The sequence below is a fragment of the Anser cygnoides genome, chromosome 27 (assembly GCF_040182565.1).
Source record: "Anser cygnoides isolate HZ-2024a breed goose chromosome 27, Taihu_goose_T2T_genome, whole genome shotgun sequence".
Classification (NCBI taxonomy): domain Eukaryota; kingdom Metazoa; phylum Chordata; class Aves; order Anseriformes; family Anatidae; genus Anser; species Anser cygnoides.
Genome location: NC_089899.1, coordinates 1,991,284 through 2,011,047, shown reverse-complemented (window position 1 = coordinate 2,011,047; position 19,764 = coordinate 1,991,284). Strand labels below are relative to the sequence as shown.

Below are 19,764 nucleotides of genomic sequence, written 5' to 3'. Positions count from 1 at the left end.
GCGAAAGCGGCGGCGGCGCCCCCGAGCGGCGGGGCCGGGCCCGTTCCGTTTGGGGCGGGAGGGGGCGAACCGGGAGGCCCGGGGGCACCGAGCTGAGGCGGCCCCGGCGGCGGAAAAGGCGTTGAGGGGGCGCGCCGCGCGGCGGGGCCGCGCGCTCTGTGCCCACACGGGGCCGCTCTAGCCGGCTGGGCGGAGCGAACTCTATGGCCGCGGGGGGCCGCTCTAGCCGGCTGGGGGGCGGACGGAGCGAACTCTATGGCCGCGGGGGGGCCGCTCTAGCCGGCTGGGCGGAGCGGACTCTATGGCCGGGCGGGGCCGCGCGCTCAGAGCGGGGCGGGCGCGCGCCGGGGGCGAGGCGCGATGGAGAGGCCGCGGCGGGCGGTGGTGGTCACCGGTACGGGGGGGGGGGGGGGGGCGGTATGGGGGGGGCACGGGGGGGGAAATGGGGATGGGAGGGACCGGGGGGGGGCGGGACGGGGATGGGGGGGGTGTGGGGGGGCGGGGGTGGGGGTCCGGGGGGCTCCGGGGGGGTAAGGAGGGGGGGAAATGGGGGAAGGGGGGGGTACTGGGGGGGTACGGAGTGATCTGAGGGGGGCACAGGGTGATTGGGGGGGGATTCAGGGTGATCTGGGGGGAGTGTGGGGTGATCTGGGGGAGTTACAGAGTAATTGGGGGGGGATTCAGGGTGATCTGGGGGGAGTGTGGGGTGATCTGGGGGAGTTACAGAGTAATATGGGGGGGTTACAGGGTGATATGGGGGGGTTCAGGGTGATACGGGGGGGGTACGGGGTGATCTGGGGGGGTACAGGGTGATATGGGGAGGGGTTCAGGGTGATCTGGGGGGTATGGAGTGATTGGGGGGGTACAGGTCAATGCTGGGGGGTACGGAGTGGTCGGGGGGGTACGGAGTGATGAGGGGTTCAGGGTGATGTGGGGGGTGTACGGGGTGATATGGGGGGATACGGAGTGATCTGGGGGGGTACAAAGTGGTCTGGGGGGAGTATGGGGTGATTTTGGGGGGGTATGAAGTGATCTGGGGGGGGTAGAAGGTGATGTTGGGAGGTAGAGAATGATATTGGGGGGCACGGAGTGGTCTGGGAGGGGTACGGAGTGATCTTGGGGGGGTAGGGGGTGATCCGGGGGGGGTATGGGGCGATGCTGGGGGGGTAGGGTGTGATCCAGCAGGGGTACAAGTCGATGCGGGGGGGGTATTGAGTGATCTGGGGGGGTAGGGGGTGATGCTGAGAGCGGTATGGAGTGAGCTGGGGGGGTACGGAGTGAGCTGGGGGGGGGAGGAGGTGATCCTGGGGGGGTACAGGGCAACGCTCAGGGGTTACGGAGTAACTTGGGGGGGCACAGGGTGATGCTGGGGGGGAACAGAATGGTGCTGGTGGGGTACAGGGGTTACGGTGCGATGCTGGGGGGGTACAGAGTGATGCTGGGGGGGTACAGAGTGATGCTGGGGGGCTCCCCCATGTGTGGGGTGAGCCCTGGGAGGGCCAGGGGTGCTCTGGGGACTGGGGGAGCTGTGGTGGGTGGGGGTGTCAGGAGCTGGGGGGCCCCCCAAGTCCCCAGTCCCCCCCCTAAGGCTTTGCTGGGTGGGGAGGGAGGGCGCTGAGCAGGAAAAGAGACCAAAATTGGGGGGCTCACTGACCCCCCCCCGGGATGTGGCGGTGCAGAATTCACCCTGGGGGGGCAGGGAGACCAAAATGGGGGGGGAAGGAAACAAGAGGCCCCCGCTCCCAGGGTACAAAGGCAGCTTGGTGTGTGGGGCAGGCCGTCCTGTGCCAAGCGGGGACCTCAAGGGGGGCCGGTCGGTGCTCCCCGTGCTGCTGAACCCGAGGCCGTTTGAGTGGTGGGGGGGGCTCCTCGCTGCCGTTCCACCGAGGGGGGGGGGGGGGGGCATAATCGGAGGCAAAAATCCTTGCGGAGAGCAGGTGGCGGGTCCTGGCGCGCGCTGCTCAGGGGCTGCGCTCGGCGGTGACTAAACAGAAAAGCGGCGTCACTGAAACACCCTCCTGCTTCTGGGAATGCCTCCTCTCGCCCTTTTTTTTTTCCCCGTTCTTGGGGGAAGTCCGCTGCCGAAGCGGAGTGGTTATCTCGTGAGGTCTGCCCGCGGCGGCCGGCCGGCCGTTTGTCACCGCTGTCACGCCAAGTTCCCGTTTGGAATCGTCAGCGGTGCCGTGTTCCCGCTCAGTTACGAGCCTGCGCTCGCCGAGGATAGGTGTTATTTACGTGCAATTTCTTTTTTAGGGCTCTTTAAGGAGATAATCCCATAAAGCTCTCCGTGGCTGGCTTACCGCTAACGAGCCCTGGAGGGCCCTAAAGTGGATGCGGGAGAGCTCCCGGAGTTCGGTGCTACCAAAAGTTGCTCATCTTCTGTGCAGGAGCTGACCCCGGGGGATCTGCACGGGAGATGAGTCAGAGGAGCAAAAGTCCCCCGTAGGGTCCGTGCCAGCTCACATTCGGCTGCAGAACAAGGGGGGCTGCGTTACGTCCGCAAGGCACCTGTAGGATTTCAGCCTGGCGGCGCGCTTTGTGGCTGGAACTGCTAAAAAGGGATGCTCGGTTTAATCTCTCTCGGAAGAATACGATGATTTCTTTAGGGGTGAAACGTAAGGAGGTCGTGATCGCTTCCAGAAAGTCGCGTAAGTCATCGCTGACTTGTAGGAGCATCTGAAAAGTCATCTGGTTATTGGAAAGTCACCTGGGTATTCGTCTTGCTGGCCTCTGCTGCAGTCGTAGGTTGTCTTAATAACAGCGGGGGCTTGCTCGTGGGAAAACACACCGATGTTTCGGTCTTGTGGAAACCCTCAGGGGGTTTATTTGGGGGAGATGTCGACGTTGGTTCGGTTCTAATGCTCCCACCCAAGTGGAGCTCCCACCGAGCCCACGCCGCGCACATCCCTCATGTCGTCATGAGCACTGTGACCTCGGCCTTCACCTGCTGCTGGTAGCAAATAGCCCGCTTCCATTAACGTGTCACGTAATATTTGTAGTCCCTCTCCGGTCCTCTCACGAGTTAGCCAAAATCTATGCCCCTAATTGCATTAGGCTCACGGGGCAGCTTCGACGTCTTCAATTAAGGCATATTGACATTGAACCCAGATAAATGCCTAACCTTTGTGTGCTTGCTCAGGGAAAGATGTTATGGATTACTAGTTAACCCTGAGTTACTCATTAGGAAATGCAGATGGGTTGAGTAAGGGTTTTTTATAGCGCTATCGTAACCTTTGCTGCTCCGTGTAGGTGGGTTGTCAGCACCGTTGGGTTTAGTTCCTCTAAAGACCAATCCACAGAGATTTTGGTGAAGGCTCGAGCAAAGAAGAAATACTCGAGGCAGGCTCGTCGACAGTTGTGGAAGCATCTGGTGCGGACTGTTACGAGCAGGATTAGAAAATCCAGTAATGATTCTCGTTCCGTGACATCAGTCAACTCATCTGCTAGTAGCAAGTTTTTCCCTAACCTGGTCAGGAAGGAAAAAAATATGCTTCCCCGGTGTCTGCTGGGGAAAAAAGGAGATTTTTTTGGTTTTGAGGCAAGCTCTCGTTCTCCTTTGTTGTAAGATGTGTAGTTCAGACATTGCTGTGAAGGTCTCTAGTAGGTAGTTAGGAAGTGAATGAGGAATATATAATGAATAAGGAATATATAGTGAATAATTGGGTATTACAAGAAGTGGATTTCCTCTCAAAATACATAAAACAGAAAAGCACAGACCACTTTGCAACTTAGTCAAACGTGTAAGAATGCCTTTTATTCTGTTTCAGGGTTTGGGCCGTTCGGAGAGCACGCTGTTAACGCCAGTTGGATTGCAGTTCAGGTAACACTATAACTTTGTTCGTAGAAAGTTAAATCAGCCCCGTGCCGATAACCGACCCGCACACATTTCAGCCCGCAGCTCTTTTGTACCTTGCCTTCCCCGTTTATCAGCTGAGACCAGCTCGCTCCAGGTGGCCAGCTGGGTAATGTTTTATTCGCTTCTCAGAAAACAGTCCCTTAGCTGGTAGAACTTAATGAGATGGAGTTAATATAGCTAAGGCAAGTAAGGAATTCCTAGGCTAACTCCCTAGATTTGAGAGATGGTAAGTGGGGCAGGGAGCGGGGAATCTTGCTCTGCTGCTTCATGTGCTGCAGAGAATTCAAAATAAATAAAGAAAGAAAGCTAAATGAATTCTTGTTTTCCTCCCAGCTGTAGCTTGAAATCTGGGTGAGTTGGTTAACCTTTAAGCCATCTCATCTGTAACGAGACTTGCACATGGCAGTCCTGTGCAGTCAAGTGTGCTGCAGAGTCATCCAACATGGGTTTGAATTTCGGGACTGACTCTGAAGGGAGCATCCATCGCTGCCCGCTCTCCTTTTGGCTCCTTTCGGGGCAGCCTGCTGGGCTGCGGCGGGGGAAGCAGGAGGCGTGCGGGTGCTCAGGGAGCACACTGCGGGTCCTCAGGGAGCACACAAAACAGCAGCAGGCGTTCCAGGGCTGACTCCTGCTCACTGGAGATGCAGTGTGAGAAGTGCTCGTGAAGCACTGTCGCTTGAGCAGGTCGTAACGTGCTTTAACACAGCCACCTTATGCCACTTGTAGCTGCGGAGCTGCGTGAACATATGTGACATATGTTCATCTAAATAACACACTGATATATTCCCAAAGAAGGCAGGAAGAAGAAATCCAACTCTTTCTAGATGCCCTGCAAAACTAAGGAATTAAGGGTGCTTTGTAGTACGCTGTAAAAGCATTAGCCTTGGACAGCGCTGTCACATTATCCCAATTCTTCCTTATTTGTCACTTCTGGATGTGGTTTATGACAAAGCTACTGGGAATTCAAGGGTACCTTTTAGTACAGTTGCCCAGGGAATTAAATCTATTTTTCTCCCCAGCACATCTCTCTTCCCTTCACAGCTCTGAGATTAATATCTTCTTTAGAATGCTTTTAAATTAAATCACAAACTCTAATCAATTACAGGCAACTAATGTCCAGATGTCTAATGTGTTGCCTGGTATGAGAAGCCGAAACCTTTGGCTCCAGGAGCCCTTTGAAGCTGAATTTATTTGAGTTAGGGTTTGCTCAGGCTGAGTTTGGGGAAAAACGCAAGCTGCGTTATGGAAAAAAATTGCACGTTGGTGAAATTTAGTAGCGAAGCTAATTGACTTGGTTTGTTCTTATTTGTGTAATGCCAGCTATTGTAAACAAGCTACTTTTATGCTGGAGAAGATACACAAAGGGGTATTGTGCTTCTGGGACAGGAAGAGTAGTGGGTGTTCTGATGTCGCTTACAAAAACAAACCTAATGTATAATTTGTGTAAAGAGAAGCGGGCTGTCATCCCTTCAGCCCAGCAGCTCGAGGCATTGCTGATAGAGGAAGTCATCGTGTGCATTTTAAATTCATTTTATGGGCTCGGGGTTGCTTTGAGAACGTAAAACTAGAATTGGCGGTGCACGCTCTGCCGCGTTAGGGCCGATCTTCCCCCGACTTTAACAGCTTGTGTTGGCTTCTGGCTCAAAACACCGACTTTCAGGCGGTGGGGAGGATTTGCCTTTCCTTACCCCGTCTCAGCCCGGAGAGGCCCAGACAAAAAGGAACAGCATGTCTTTGAGCACATGCAAGTTGGGCATTGTGCAAGTTTCAGACGGGGGACTTCATGGAGCTGAGTGGACACAAAGGCGTGTCTGAGTTTCTGAGTCCCAGACGGTGTGATCTGCATGTTAATAGAAGAAAAATCAATTAAACAATCTTTGTAAATCCTTCCTAGCTTTAGGGCTAAGCTAGTTCTGGTTTATTACATCTTTTATTATCCTGCATCCTGAGGATAAAATCCTCTGCTATTCCTTTGGGTTTTATTTGGGCTCTTGTGCGGAGGGCAGATGCGGTGTGACTTTTCCCTCGGACTGCGGTGTATTTCTAGTATTGATGCTTGTTCGTGAAAATAAATGATTTTTACACGTGATAAACACGTAGGGTATCTTAAATAGTCACGGAAGCAAACGCTAAGATAAAAATTTTGGACGTTTTTATGCTTGGGATAGAGATAAGGGGACAATAACTTCTCGCTGCTTTCTTTTCTGAGGCCAGCAGTAAAAGCACTTCGTGTGTTACAAAACACAGGTTTGCCATTCCATGTTTCCATCTCTTTAACATTTCCTCCGAGGCTTTTTTTCAGTTGCTGGGGGGGGGACCTTTCTGTAAGAAGAAGTGGAGGAAGAATGGGATTTCAGCTCGGGGCATCTCCCGGCCTGCAGGCCCGGGTGCGCCTCATGGAGGAGGCCCGGGTGCACCCCATGGAGCCCGTCAGGCCTCGGTTCTCCCCGTTAGAAGTGTGTCTGGCTGGGCCGGGGGCCGAGGAGAGAGGTCAGGGTGCGTTTTGGCCTTACGGAGCACAATCGCTGTCAGGGTGTCTAGACAGACCTGATAAGGATATTAAAGGCTGACAAAGGAGCCCATTGTTGAGGGGTCAGGGAATCGGTCAAACGCGTTCGTTTTTCTCTGTTTGTCAGGTACACAAGGCTGTGGATAATAAGTTGTCTGGGGGCCAGAGTACATCTTTATTATGGAATGGAAGTGCGTTTGGTTAAAGGAAAGCTGTGGGTTTGTAAAGCGGCGTTTGACGTGCCTGCGTTTGGGGAAGGGGGCTGCTCGGCATCGCGGCCCGAGGTCTCTCGCGGGCGTGCAGCCGGCAGAGCTCGCAGCTCCCAGCTTCATCTTTAGAAGCTGCTTCACGCTCTTCAGAGAAGTGATGATGAATTCCTACCAATTAACGCTCTGGAGCTTTTCCTAAAGAGACTGGCTCGTATTTGAATACTCTAATTTGTAAACTACTTACTTCATTAACGCGCCGCATAAAACAGCTAACGTTTTGAAGGCGGGTTTGTGTAAAGAAGATGTGATGAAACATCACTTAGCATCCATCTCTGGTAATGAATGTCTCTGTGTGCCAGACGCTAATCAATACAGCAAGCCTTTAATATCAGCCTTGCCCTCGGAGCAAGTGATTTATCACGGTTGTTGCTCATATCTGCTGGTCCGTGAAAGTCTTACTCTTGCTTCTTCTGCGTTTTTGAGTTATCTTAAATCTTGTTACACCGACCGTGGTGTCTGTACAAGTGTGAAAAGTGTTGGTTTTTTTTTTTCCTCAGAACCCCAGTAAAGAAATAGATGCTGATAACTACAGAAAAAAAATCTTGCTATAGTAATGCTCGTGTTTAGATCGAAAAACAGAGGAGGTAAAATTATAACGGAGGAGTCAAAAAAAACTCAGCCTCTGTTCTCCACTCCTCTCCTTTAAAATTCTTCTAACTTAAAGACAGTTTAGGCTTAGCTAAATATAGGATTTGGAATTCAGTAGTAAGCTTCATTGAAAATAGCTTATCTGCACTTCTTAGCCTGAAGTTGGTGAGTGTAAATCTCCACACACAGGAAAATGAAGAATGAGAATTGCATGAAAGCGCAGCTCTTGGCTCTGATTACTGGATCAGAACCCGAAATGGAGATAATTTAATCATTCAAGAATAATTTAAAATGTCCTTTGATACGTTGATGGCTTCTTACGCTGCTGTTTTCACTTCAGATCCATGAAAACAACTACAGTGGTACGTGGATGTGAGAGTGCCAGGTTCTTTTCATGCCGTGCCTGCAGCTCCTTTGATGTTAATGCAAGTAATCATTCTGAGCTTTTGTCATGAGTAAGATCGCGTTTTTCTAACTGACACGTGTCACAGAGGAGAACAGCACAGGAAGACGAGCTTTTGCTGAGTATCAACTTGTGAAAAGCTGGAGTTGGTACTTGTAACTGCAACACGGGCCTGGCTGCAGAGATGCAGGAGCACCGGTCCCCTGACTTCAGAGGGAAGGATGCTCTTGTGGTTTTTGTGCCGAGGAGACAGCTGTGGGAGGACTCAAAGATGGCTTTATCGGTCTTGAAAAGCATCTGGAGAATTTTTCAGAGTGCCAAAAATGTTGTCTTCATCAGAGAGAAACATGATCCGAATTAGATGCTGGTGGAACTCATTAAATGTGGTGGCTGAAGTCACTTCAGGCACTGGAAGCAAGCCTGATGGTGCAGGCAGGGCTCCCAGGTTCAGAGCCGAGCCGACAGCTCTGTTTGAGAACGTTTCTATTCAGAGGTTTCAGACCGTGTGGTTATGTCGTTTCCTTGAGTTCTTGAAAGTTTGGGTTTCTAACTGAAGCTTTGCTGGTGAGACTGGAGCGAGCCGAGACGGAGACCAAAGAAGAGCAAGGGAGGAGCGTCCAAGACCTCGCGCTGTGTTTAGGGGGAGCTTGCAGTGCAGGTTGGGAATACTGGGGAAAAGAAAGAGCTTTCTTCTTCCCTCCCTCTGCCTTCCTGTTTTCAGGGAGTCTGTGCAAGATATTTAACTGACGCTCTGTGTTTTAAAGGGTTTAATGGAAATTGGCAAAGTTTGCTGCCTGGATATTAGGGCTGTTTTCGAGGCGTGTTTTTAGTTAATGTTATAGAGGGAGAAATAATTTCCTGCATTAGTTGAATCACCGAAATGGTAGCAGTTCAAATGGCAAATTAAGCACGATATATTAGGTATAGGTAGAGCTAGCAAAGGAAACCTGCTTTATATTTTGGGAGCAGTCTGCATTGTATTCCAGATTCTGCCAAAATAAAGTAAAACAAATATGTTGAAGAGGGCATGCCAATGTTGCTGCAGTTTCCCATACGAGGACTGTTAGCTAATATTTGTAGAGACACTCAAACACAGAATCCCTAACTAAGGGTGGGAGTGAGCTGTTATCTGTTTTTGTGGAAACAAACATGAATTTGCTCTTCAGGCCAGCAGCCCTGCGAGGTAACAAATCAGACTATGAACATATTCCTCTCAATCCTGCTTTTTCTATATAATATCCAGCTCTCTCAAGAAGTGAATATGACTATATACTTCTAAAAATAATGAAGCCATTCTTTTTTTTTTTTGTAGTGTGGGAGTTGCTGATAACTATTGTCAGTTAAATGTTGATTTCTTAGTTATACACACATCAGAGCAAAACAAACGGTCCTGTCGGTGCAGGCTGTTAGCACAGGTGGGGAGATGCCTTTGTTGTTCCTAGTTATGGTGTTGGTTTTTTTTTCCTTTTTGCTGCTGCTTCTATCCTAACTGTCAAGAGACCCTCTCTTTGAGGCAGTGTAGGAGGGTATGAGACAGAAAACCAAACTGGAATAGTAGCACTGCTCTTTTTTCCCCTCACCATAGCTTTGGGAAGGAACAATTCCCACCTCGTGGATGCTCAGGGTGCCTTGCTGTTTGCAGGGTTTGTACAACCCATGGTGTAAGCTGCTGTTTGGCCCTCACAGAGACTCACTCTGCCATTAAACCCTGCAGAAGCGCATCCTCTGCTGAACTTCTGTCTGACCATCTTGTCTTGTTGTGTTTTTTTTTTTTATTTATTTCCATATGTTTCCAGGAATTGGAGAAGCTTGGGCTGCGAGATGACGTAGATCTGCACGTCTACGAAGTCCCAGTTGAATACCAGACAGTGCAAAGACTAATTCCTGCGTTATGGAAAAAGCACAGTCCACAAGTGAGTGAGTAAATGGAGGAGGAGAAAAGGCAGAGTAAACGGCTGACATCTGGCATCCTCACAGCAGTGAGCATAATGTGAAGTCACGTTTTAGCGTGTGTTCGGTTTTGTAGTCCTTTGCTAGATTTTTTTCCTCTTTTTTTTTTCGTGAGAACCTGTGAATTTGTAGAATTTTATGGCTCAGAATAAAGTGTTCCAATTAATGGGAGCAGCCAGTGTGAAGAGGCCGCTGTAAAGGGCTGTCTAGACAGCTCCCAGTCAGTCTGTGCCCCCTCAGCTGTTCCGGCCTTGGGCCTGGCCGTGAATGTGCTCATGCTCATTTTTGCCCTGAGTTAATTAGAGTTTGGGCTAGGAAGGGACAAAACAAGAAGAGTTGTTCTGTACTGGGCCCGCAAGTTCGTTGATAAAATGTCTTGTTAGTGTGATACTCATGCGAGGATTCAGGTGACAGCTCCGCCACAATTGAACTGGGAATAGCGGGCTGTGATTCTCCATCCTTTGTGCTTTCCTTTGTCTAACTTGTTTCTTTTCTCCTGTAGCTGGTGGTTCACGTGGGTGTCTCGGGTATGGCCACCACCGTAACTCTGGAGAAGTGTGGCCATAACGTCGGCTACAAAGGCTTAGACAACTGCCGCTTCTGCCCGGGCTCTCAGTGCTGCGTAGAAGGTGGCCCAGAATGCATCGATTCCATCATTGACATGGACACGGTTTGCAAGAGAGTCTCAGCACTGGGGCTGGACGTCACAGTCACTATATCTAAGGATGCTGGCAGGTACGGGATGACAGTGATCGATGGGGAAAGTAGAGGCGTATCGCCGCGCTTGTTCCCTCCGTGCTCGGCTCACGAGGCCCGCACGCTTCGTACGCTTCTAACGGAGCTGGCAGTACTGTCTGTTCTTCTGCAGTCACACAGTTGTGATGGGAAACACCGAGATTTTTACGTTTTGTTGTCCTAGATGAGATTAAAGCAATTACATACTCAACACCTGGCTTGCATCGCGCTTTTTATTGCAGGATGTTGCTGCAATGCTGAACGATAAGAACACAGTTTGTCCTGACCTGCAGTTTGCATGCTGTATTTGTTGCTAAATAAGCTCTATTTTTATATTTCAGGTACCTCTGTGACTTCACTTACTACACTTCCTTGTACCAGAGCCGTGGGAGGTCAGCTTTTGTTCATGTGCCTCCGCTGGGAAAACCATATACCGCAGAACAGCTGGGTCGGGCCCTACAGGCTATCATAGAAGAAATGCTTGACGTTTTGGAGCATTCTGAAGACAAAATCAATTGTCAGCATGAACACTGAAAGGGGGCAGAAGCTCTCCTAGTATTGCACTTCCAAAACTTCCCCTGCTACAGAAGTACTGGGGAAAACGGTCTGAAACGTACAGAACGAGAATTGGAGACCTCAAAAAATGAAAATTCCACTTCTAGAAATTGACATTTTTTGTCAAATGTGCGCATTTCAGCCTAGGCAACGAAGGATTCGAGATCTCTTCTTTAAAACACCTGCGACTACTCATTCCTGAAGTGTGTGTGCGCGCTGTGCTTTATCCAGAGCTTGTCTGTTGGTCAAGTGACAGCTACTGACCAGTCTAATGCTGAGCAGAGGGAAAGTTTCTCACCTGGACTCGGCGTTCAGGTGCAGGGAATTGATAACTCCGTCCTCTAATGACTAGTTCTTAAGTCGAAAGCTTTGCTTTCATTTTGTTTTGGTTTGTCCCTCTTTGGCCCAAATTATAGGTTCTGATGTGAGAGTGTAACTGAGGATAGTTGGAGCGGCGTGGGTTTGCCTGTTGTAAAACAGTTGGTTGGAGCTGAGGAGTCATCGAAATTGCTTTTGAAATTGAAAACATATTTTAGTTGCTGATCTCTCGCCCCGCTTCTCCGAGTATTAGTCGGGTCCTCGTTAATGTACTGGTTAACTGGTAGCTGCAGATAGAAGGGGTGTGGTTTGGGCTCCTTTTGTTGCAGGAGATAGCTGTTTTATATACAGTATGAACCTACCTTGCGCCAAATATTTCCAAATGTCTTTTTTATTAGGCTCTCGATGCCACCTTCCTCACTCAAATCAACCATATACCTCCTGTACAAAACACATTGTTTCATATGTGTATAAAGCAAATCATTAGCGGTTAAATAGCTTTGCTAAAGGCCACTTTCTCCACAGGAGATCTTTATCGTAGACTCTTGGTGCTAGCTGTTATTTTTAAGGTGAAGGCTGACTAATTTATAACTTCCTTAGTTACGAACTTTCATTCTCGTTAAAGGTTAGGTGAAGAGTAATGTTTAACTTAAATTCTAAGTTGCCACCTTGATTTATTATAGGCATAAATATGCTAACGTGTGGATTCAGAGACATTCTGCCAAATGAGGTCTTCTAAAATCCTAAACCTCCTCCCACTGTCTGTGAACCAGAGGCAATTATTTGAGACCCAGGAATGCTGCTTAGGGTGAGTGTTCCCGGCTGTTTGTTAGTGCCCCCCTCCCAATGGGAGGGTACAAAGCACTGCTTCTGGTGGGGGCTTTCCCAGGAATTCGCTTGGGAAAGCGTACGTGCAGGTTCTGAGCAGGACTTTAAAAGTTTCTGATGCTAGTCGTGTGGGTTTGGTTCCAAATTACAAGACTCCAGTGAAAGAGAGGTGATGTTAGGTGGGAACAGACCCCAGACTGGTAATTGATGGCCAGTAGGTCTTATTAAGGAGCCACTTAAATGAAGAGGTCTGTGATTTGATTCTGATACTATTACAAATATTATATATATATATAAAGCAGCTTTTTGGAATGTTGTAGAATATCCTTATTTTAATTTTTCTAATTATGAATGATTCTGCTATAGTATCTCTCAGTGAGAGCTGCCACTAACGTGCTGTTTTCCAGTAGAAGTCTAGTGACAGAGGAAATGCCACTTCTCCTCGTAAGCCTTGCGCAAGGATGAAGACTTCTGCGGTTGTAGTAACTTTGCCAAGGGGATCTGGGTATGAAGATGTTCGGTTTACCGAGGAAATTCCCTCTGCACTTAGTGTACAGGCGTTCCTGATCAAAAGAGTTTGCCTTCAAAGTAAATGTTCTCTTTTGCATTCGAATACGAAGTAGCACTTGTCAGATCGTCGGCAGGCAGGCAGACTTTCTGATCAGTAATTTATTATATTTAATATTTTGTTTAAATATTCGTGACTTGACACGTTTTTGCAAATAGTTGAGCTACTTATCTCCTTGTAGATTTCTTCCTTTATCTGGTAAGAAGTTCTTTGTCTTCGGTGTATCCTAGCTGCTAAACTTTTAAAAGAGATTCGTGTATCCGGCTAAGTTCAGCGATTGATTTAAGTAATGTTCAGTGTTGCTATTTAATTTACGTGTGACGTAGTCGCGGATGAAAGGGGAGTGGGAGACCGACGGTTGGGTGAGGCGGTGGGAAATGCCCGCGGGGTCGAAGCGGACATAGGACCCGCAGGGCTCGCGTGTCGAGGCAGGAGGGATGATGCAGATCCCTGCCTGGCCTCGAGCTCTGTCCACGAGCAGTGTCCCTGAGCCAGATGTCCCCTGTGTATCAGCAGGTACCTGCTGCACGTTCAGGCTTCTTTTGGGCGTACAGGTGAGCAGCCGGGGACATCCCTGATGGTAGCATGGCACAGTTCACCCAGGGATGCTCATGGTGGGCTTGAGGAAGCTCCAAAATCCACCGGCAGGGAAGGCAGCGGCTGCTTTTGGAGATGTGGCTCTCCAAATTAGCTTAATCAGCCCTTGGAGTATTTCCTGCTCAGTGTCTATCCTCTTCCCAGAAGCGTGTCTTGGGTCCTCTCCGGGGAAAAACCTTGAGCTGGCTTCTGCGACTTGTGTTTGTCCAAGGCCTGCAGTAGCTGACCTGCTACGTGCCACTGTGGAGATCTCCTTTTCAGAAATACTTCGAGCACTCCGTGCAGCCGCGCGTTTCCTCGTAACCCCTTTTTGTGAAGCTCCCCTGTGATCAGGTTCTTAGAAAGCATAATTTATTTTATAATCTTCCGGCTTTTTGAGAAGTAGTCCTCAGAGATTGTGTTTGTAAAGGGCGTCTTGGTGGTAGAGAAATTTTGTATAGTGAAACTTTTAAATGCCATTAAGCTAATTTTATTTAATCTGACCTAAATTAATTTTTTTTTGAAAGCTTATTGTTAAATCCATTAATTCTTGCCGCTTTTCGTATAGGTGCGAATTTTCTTTGGAAGTATCACATAAAAACGATGCAGAGCTTCAAAGAGCTGATGCTTTGTGTTAATGCTTACTGTCTGCTTTCTCTTCCAGATCATCAATAAATAGAATTTGCTAATTTGCACTGACTGGGAGACCTGTTGCCGACTACAAAAGCTTTTGTGCTAGTGAGTAAGTGTAGGAAGTTCAGGTTTAGTGTTAATTACAGTGCCTGCAATTTATAACATGTGAAAGCTGATAAAGTTTTAGGGTCCTGTGACTGCAGAATTGTCTCTGGTGATGCACATCACTGAGGAACGGGGGTGAGAATATTTTGTGTGTAAGAGAGAATTGGGGAGGTTCCATTTTATCTGCTTGCCAACAGCGTGGAGTAGGAATTGGCTCATGTGTTGGTGAGGTTTGGTGATGACAATTTAGTTGTTTCAGTTCTTAAATGCTGTGGAGGACTTTGAGGAGCTCCAGATACCCGGATACTCCTTTGTCGTTTAGTGACTGTGACGTCAGGAGATACCTCCTTTGATTTAAACGTGGTAATCTATTTTATGAGACACAGCAAAAACAAAAAAAAATAATCCTGTGAACTTGAAAGCTTCTTTGCCTTGTGGGGATGTGATTGGAGGCAAACACAGAAGCTATTTGTATTTTGGGGGCACCTCTGCGCCAAAATCCATAGGAATCACATGAAGGAGTTCGCGCTTATTTGGAGTATTCCCCAATCTGATTGCCTCCTCTTAAATGTGGTGGTAGTGGGAAGGGATGAAAAGGTCATGATGATGGTTAGAGGTGTTGAGTGTGGTTGGGACATGATGCAGCCGAGGGCTGCTTAGCTCGGAGTCCCTCGCGGAGGGACCTGACTGAGGATGTTCAGAAGTTTAGGGCTTAATGAACGCTAGATTGCTCTGCTTTCACCCCAAAGACGAGGCGTCCAGAGAAAATCTAACAGAAATGCTGACTCGTGGCAGAAATGGGGAAGGCGTCTGTCTGCAGGCAGCCCCGTGCTGTTGTGCTGTGGCACCGGGACGGCCGCGCTGAACCAGCTCCGTCTTGTAGGGTTGCACTGAAGTGCGCGGTAAGTCAGGTAGGAAACTGACTTAGTGTTTACTCACCTAGGCTTAGATGTAGCATCCAAACTCCGGTGTGTCTCTCCTGCTGTTGTGCAGGCAATATTGAACCTGCCAGTGCCTCGGTCGGCTGGCAAAAGGGGATTGTTGCCGGCTGCTCATGGCATGCCTGTAACGAGGGCCCGAGAGCTTCCAGGCCTGCAGACTCACAGCTGGACAGCACAGACCCCCCCGTGTCGCTGTTTTTGTTAACGAGAAGTCTGAAAAAGTTATCGTCTACTGAAATTTCTCCCAGTACTCGAATAATCTTTAAGTGTGATATTTGTTGACCTCGCGTGCAGGCTTTCCTAGGCGGTGTATGGGAGGAGTGGCAGGAGGCGCTTCTCAAAACCAAAAGTAGGAAAACCTGTGAGTGAGCTAAACTGGTGATCCCCCGCTAACCCAAGAGCTAGCACTAGCCTGAAGCAGCTATTATGATCTGACCATCTTATTCCACGGTTTAGTCATTACTTGTGCATCTTCTTTAAATTACAGCGTGTTTCTAACTCTAACCACGCGGTCTGTGCTCAGACACCGAGCTGCTCTAAGAGCGAGCGGTGGTGTTGGACTGGAAACCAGGACGGTTTAGATGTAGGAAGTACACTTGTGTGGTGTTTTTTTTTTTAATTACGACTTTCAGATTTCATCCTGCAGTGCAGACGTTAAAATTATTGGCAATTTATTTGTACTCTTAGAGCATACTTTCACAAAGTAACCTCATTCCTGTTGTCTCCTTTACTTACTTCGATATGCTATCCGATAATAATATTTTAATGAGAAATTTCAGAGTTGCAAAGGCTTTTTTCAAACATTTTTTTTTGTTGGCTTGGATAAAATACCCCTAGTTGATACTGTAAGTACCCATCTTAAAATAACGTAGGTGGATTTGTCCTTTTTGCACCAGAAACCCTAATGTTTTGTGGTATAAAGTGCACTTTTTCTTAAAACTTGTCTTCATGTCTGATTAGTGTCTTATGTGACTGAAGTGATACTCTGCCGAACAAAGCAGAAACAAAGCTGAGGATGTCGTTAATTCTTCTTTGTATTAATTGAAACCCAAGATCTGCTTCTGGTCCGTCTATTTTAAGACAAAGTAGAGAGCAAAATGCCTCCCCATAGATAGGAATTAAATATAGGAAATGAAACTATACACTGCCCTTAAATAAAACTCTGTGCTACTTAAGTACACGTTCAGGTTTTATATTGCACCAGCTTCTTAAATTGCAAATGTTTACTTTGATTAAACAGGGAGTGCCTTGTCCTGTGCTGGGCTCACTTTTGGAAAGCAGAGTGGTGGCGATGGGGACAGACGAGCCTTTTGCACATGGGGTGGGTGGAACGACTGGGCTTTCATCACTGGGAGAAGCTGCTGAGCTCGCTCAGCACCCCCTTTGTCCAAGCATGCTCTTCAGAACCTGCACTGAATTGAGCTCAAGGTTTTCTGAAACACGCTCAGACATGACAAATAAAAAAAAAAACAAAACCAGAATATTTGCTACTTAGGTGGTTAGCTTGGCCAAATTCTTTAAGGTTATTCTGTCCGTTCTTCGAGGTGACACATTTCTTTCGGGCTCGGATGTGCATGTCACAGCATCACTCCACCTGCCGGGTCCTCCTCTCATTTCTTGTGGCGAACCACCCGGTTGTCTGTCCGAGTATCTCAGGTGTTGCCGATCTCATGCTCATCAGGACTCTTGGAGCTACAATTAGGAATCCGTCGGGGCTTCTGTTTTTCTCAGTGTGTTCTTGCAGTGCCTTGTAAACCCAAACAATCTAGCGTGTCACAAAAGGGCTGTGTAATAAAGAACCGGTAACAGACTTTCGGCTTGCTATGGCTAGACTGGACTTTGTAACTGAAAATTTAAACTGATGTTTCAAAGTAAATAAAGAGTTTAACTCTGACTCAGCGGTGTTCTTTAACAGTCTTTGGGAGGACTAATTTTTAAAGATGCCTTTTGTAGGGTGCTCGTTGTGTGCTGTTAGAGGTGAGTCCCTGGACTGCTTGGATCTCCTGCCCTGCCCTTTATCTTGCTGTTTATTATAAATCTGTTCAGAAAGGTGTCTGTCACTCCATTACGTTCTGCAATCCGAGCCAGGACTGGAAAATTTACCTCAAGGTACAGAGGAGGAACATAGCAGATAAAGATGAAATGCATGGAGTGTCGCACCGAGATACCACTTATGAAAATATTGTTCAAACTTGCTGATATTTAGGTACAGAGGCCCGGGGAGTGTCCTCCCCCTGACTTGATGAAGACTCTTTAAAGTACGCAGCAGCACAGTTCGTTCCTGAAGAGCCTGCAAGTTTGGGGAAGCAAAAGCCACTTAACAGTTTTTATTTACAAGTCTGAGACTTACCCATTTCACCAAGAATTCCGGGAGGCAGTAGTGAAGAGATCTGATGAACAACCCCCTCGTACCTTTCTCACACTGATCCCAATCTGAGTTCTACTCAGATTTTTTGTTTTGTGTAAGGCAAGAGCTTGGAGAGCTCTTGGGGAGCTGAGTTTGGAGCCACAGACTGGAGGTGCCTCTGCGCATCACCTGCTGGAATCGGGGCAAGACTACCTGTTTTTCCACACCCCGTGACGTTACCTTAAACAAAAACTCCTATTTCCTCGTTGTTAGATGGCCCGGTCCACCTAGCGCACGTCTCGGTTCCTGGCTTCCCGTGAGCCGCTCACACGGGGCGTAAATGCCGAGGTAAAGCACCGGTAACGTGCCACTGGATGTGTGTTAGACCTGCGTGTCTGCAGCCGTCTGTTTGGAAGACGAAAAGCTTTAATCACGCGTGCTGCCAGGGTTCCAAAGCCTCCCCAGACGTCTTTGAAGGTTTAGTGTGCTGGATGCAAGACGGGCAGTTGTTTCCCCGCGGAAAGGCGTCGAGGTCTGGTAACGCTTTGGGCACGCCGGTGTGCAAGGCACGAGGAGCTGGCAGGGCATCTGCTCCGCTTCTTCAGTTTCCTTTTAGCTTGAGTTTCACGTGGAAAGCGTGCGTTGCCTGGTGAGCCCTGAATCCGTTCGGTCTTTTCCAGATCTGCTAATGAAATCTGAAATCTGGCTGTGTACCCCCTTTTGCTGTCCCTGTGGCCACTGGTCCTGACTGGGAGCAGACTGGGGATGCGGGGAGGGCTGGTGCGGTGCCCGTGCCACCAGATGGTGCTGCCAGACAGCCGATGCTGGCCGGACAGACGGACGGACAGACAGACCGTGCAGGATTTGTCCCGGTGCTCATTGCAAACGGCTGGGGCTGGAGCAGCCTCCCCAGGGACGAGGCTTCCTTCGGCAGCCCCAGCTTGGGGGCTTGTGGTGGCCACGATGGGAGGAGAGCTGGGCATCGCCTGGCCCGGGAACGGCACCCGGCACCTGAAACAGCGGGGCGAGATTGCACCAGGCTGGTGACTCAGTCCTTGCGCCCGCCGCAGGCTGGGCATCCTGTTTGTTCCTGCTGCAGAGGGCAAGAGGCTGCCCCAGAACTTGGGTGAGGCTCAGGACCGCACCTGCACGGAGCTCCTGGCCCAAAAACTCTGCTGCGAGGTCTCAGCCTGCCCCCAGCCCCGTGGTTTGTGGCTGGAGGGGGGATCAGGAAGGAAAAATGGGTGGGTTTTCTTGGACCCCTGCTTTTTCCCGACGTTTTTGATGTCCAAGCTCAGATCAGGAACATTTATTTCCCAGCCCTCTGCTCCTCCTGTGAGGCCGGGCGCCGAATTATTCCTTAATTTATCCCCCTCTCAGTTGCTTTTATCCCCCTCGCAGCTGCCCGGCGCTGACGGGGTGCCGGCGAGGCCAAAGCCCTTCCTGGCCGTGAGCCGCAGCACGTGCAGCTGCGTGAGCTGGCGCTGATGAAATCATCCTGTAACTGGCTTTACAAGGTGATAAGCCTTTCCTGCAAGGTGCTGTTCCCGGGGTGATGTCACGCAGCCCTTTGCTGATGAGGCCGTTTTGAAACCTGAACTCTCCGCAGGGAGAGGTTCGGGCTCGTGCTGGAAGCCGCACGGCTCATCCCGGCGCATCCTTGGCTTGCGCTCCTGGGCTGCAAATCCCGGGGGAATCCCTTTTGGTGGGGTGGATCCTAATAGGTCTGAAACATTTGCTTTCTGTCTCGCAACACCCTTGTCTCGCTGGGAGCCTGCTCCCCCTCTTTTCTTCATCCCCTACGTCCCAACCCTCCGAACTTGCCCTAAATGAAGTGGGATTTTTGGGCAGCGCCCAGCTGGCCGCGTGCCCTCGGCGCGTTTCCCCGGCGCACGAATCGAAGCCGGCAGGGTGCCCACCCTCCTCCTCTCCATCGTGCACCCAGGGGCTCCCCGGGGTGCAGGAATGGCTGGAATTTCCTGCCCCACGGGCACGGGACTGAAATTTTGGGGAGCGGCCGCAGGTCCCGCGGCGCAGCTCTCGCTGCCTCTCACCCCGACGGCTGCGCAGGTGGGCGAGGGACGGGCACCGCAACGCCTGGCTCCAGGTTTTTGGGAGGTGTTCGAGGATTTAACTCCCTCCCTCTGCTGCGTGCTTGGGTTTGCTTGGCCAGGTCTCAGCTGAGCAGCTGCAAATTGCAGAGGGCTTTTCGTGCCTGTGGGATTTCCACCTCCCCACCCAACGAGCTGTTCTCCAACAATAACCTGTGACTTGATTTCTGGGGTTTTAGGGTTAGGGCTTTCTCAGACAAAAAAATCCAAGCCCTGCCTAAACCCCCTTGTCCTTTGGTGTCCCGTCTCTGCTCAGGCAGCACAAATACTTCCAAATATTCCCGTGATCCCGCTGCAGAGCTGTGTTCCTGCGCGAAGATGGGGTTGGGGTCCTTCGACGCCTTTGTGCTGGGGGTTCGGCTGCATCCAAAAGGGTGCTGCGCTCCCCAAAATGGTGCTGTGCTCCCCGGGGAGGTTTCATCTCACCCTTCATCCAAACCGTGGGTGAAGCCATCCAGGCTCAGTGCTGCAG

General features: G+C 49.7%; 2 protein-coding genes across 4 annotated transcripts in view; both read left to right on the top strand.

Moving 5' to 3' along the window:
- UBA52 (ubiquitin A-52 residue ribosomal protein fusion product 1) overlaps positions 1–19,764 on the top strand; it is a 147,582-nt gene that overhangs the window by 28,822 nt on the left and 98,996 nt on the right. The window lies entirely within an intron of this gene.
- PGPEP1 (pyroglutamyl-peptidase I) lies at positions 272–16,728 on the top strand. Of its 3 annotated transcripts, none has more exons than XM_066983650.1 (5): positions 272–394; positions 3,768–3,820; positions 9,422–9,538; positions 10,078–10,310; positions 10,652–16,728. In XM_066983650.1, exons 1-5 carry the CDS (start codon positions 361–363, stop codon positions 10,842–10,844), a joined length of 630 nt encoding a protein of 209 aa, XP_066839751.1. In that variant the 5' UTR covers positions 272–360; the 3' UTR covers positions 10,845–16,728. The 3 variants fall into 3 exon arrangements, with proteins under 3 accessions (XP_066839751.1, XP_066839750.1, XP_013026191.1); XM_013170737.3 differs by lacking the exon at positions 272–394 and adding an exon at positions 2,475–2,648; XM_066983649.1 differs by lacking the exon at positions 3,768–3,820 and having other exon boundaries at positions 370–394.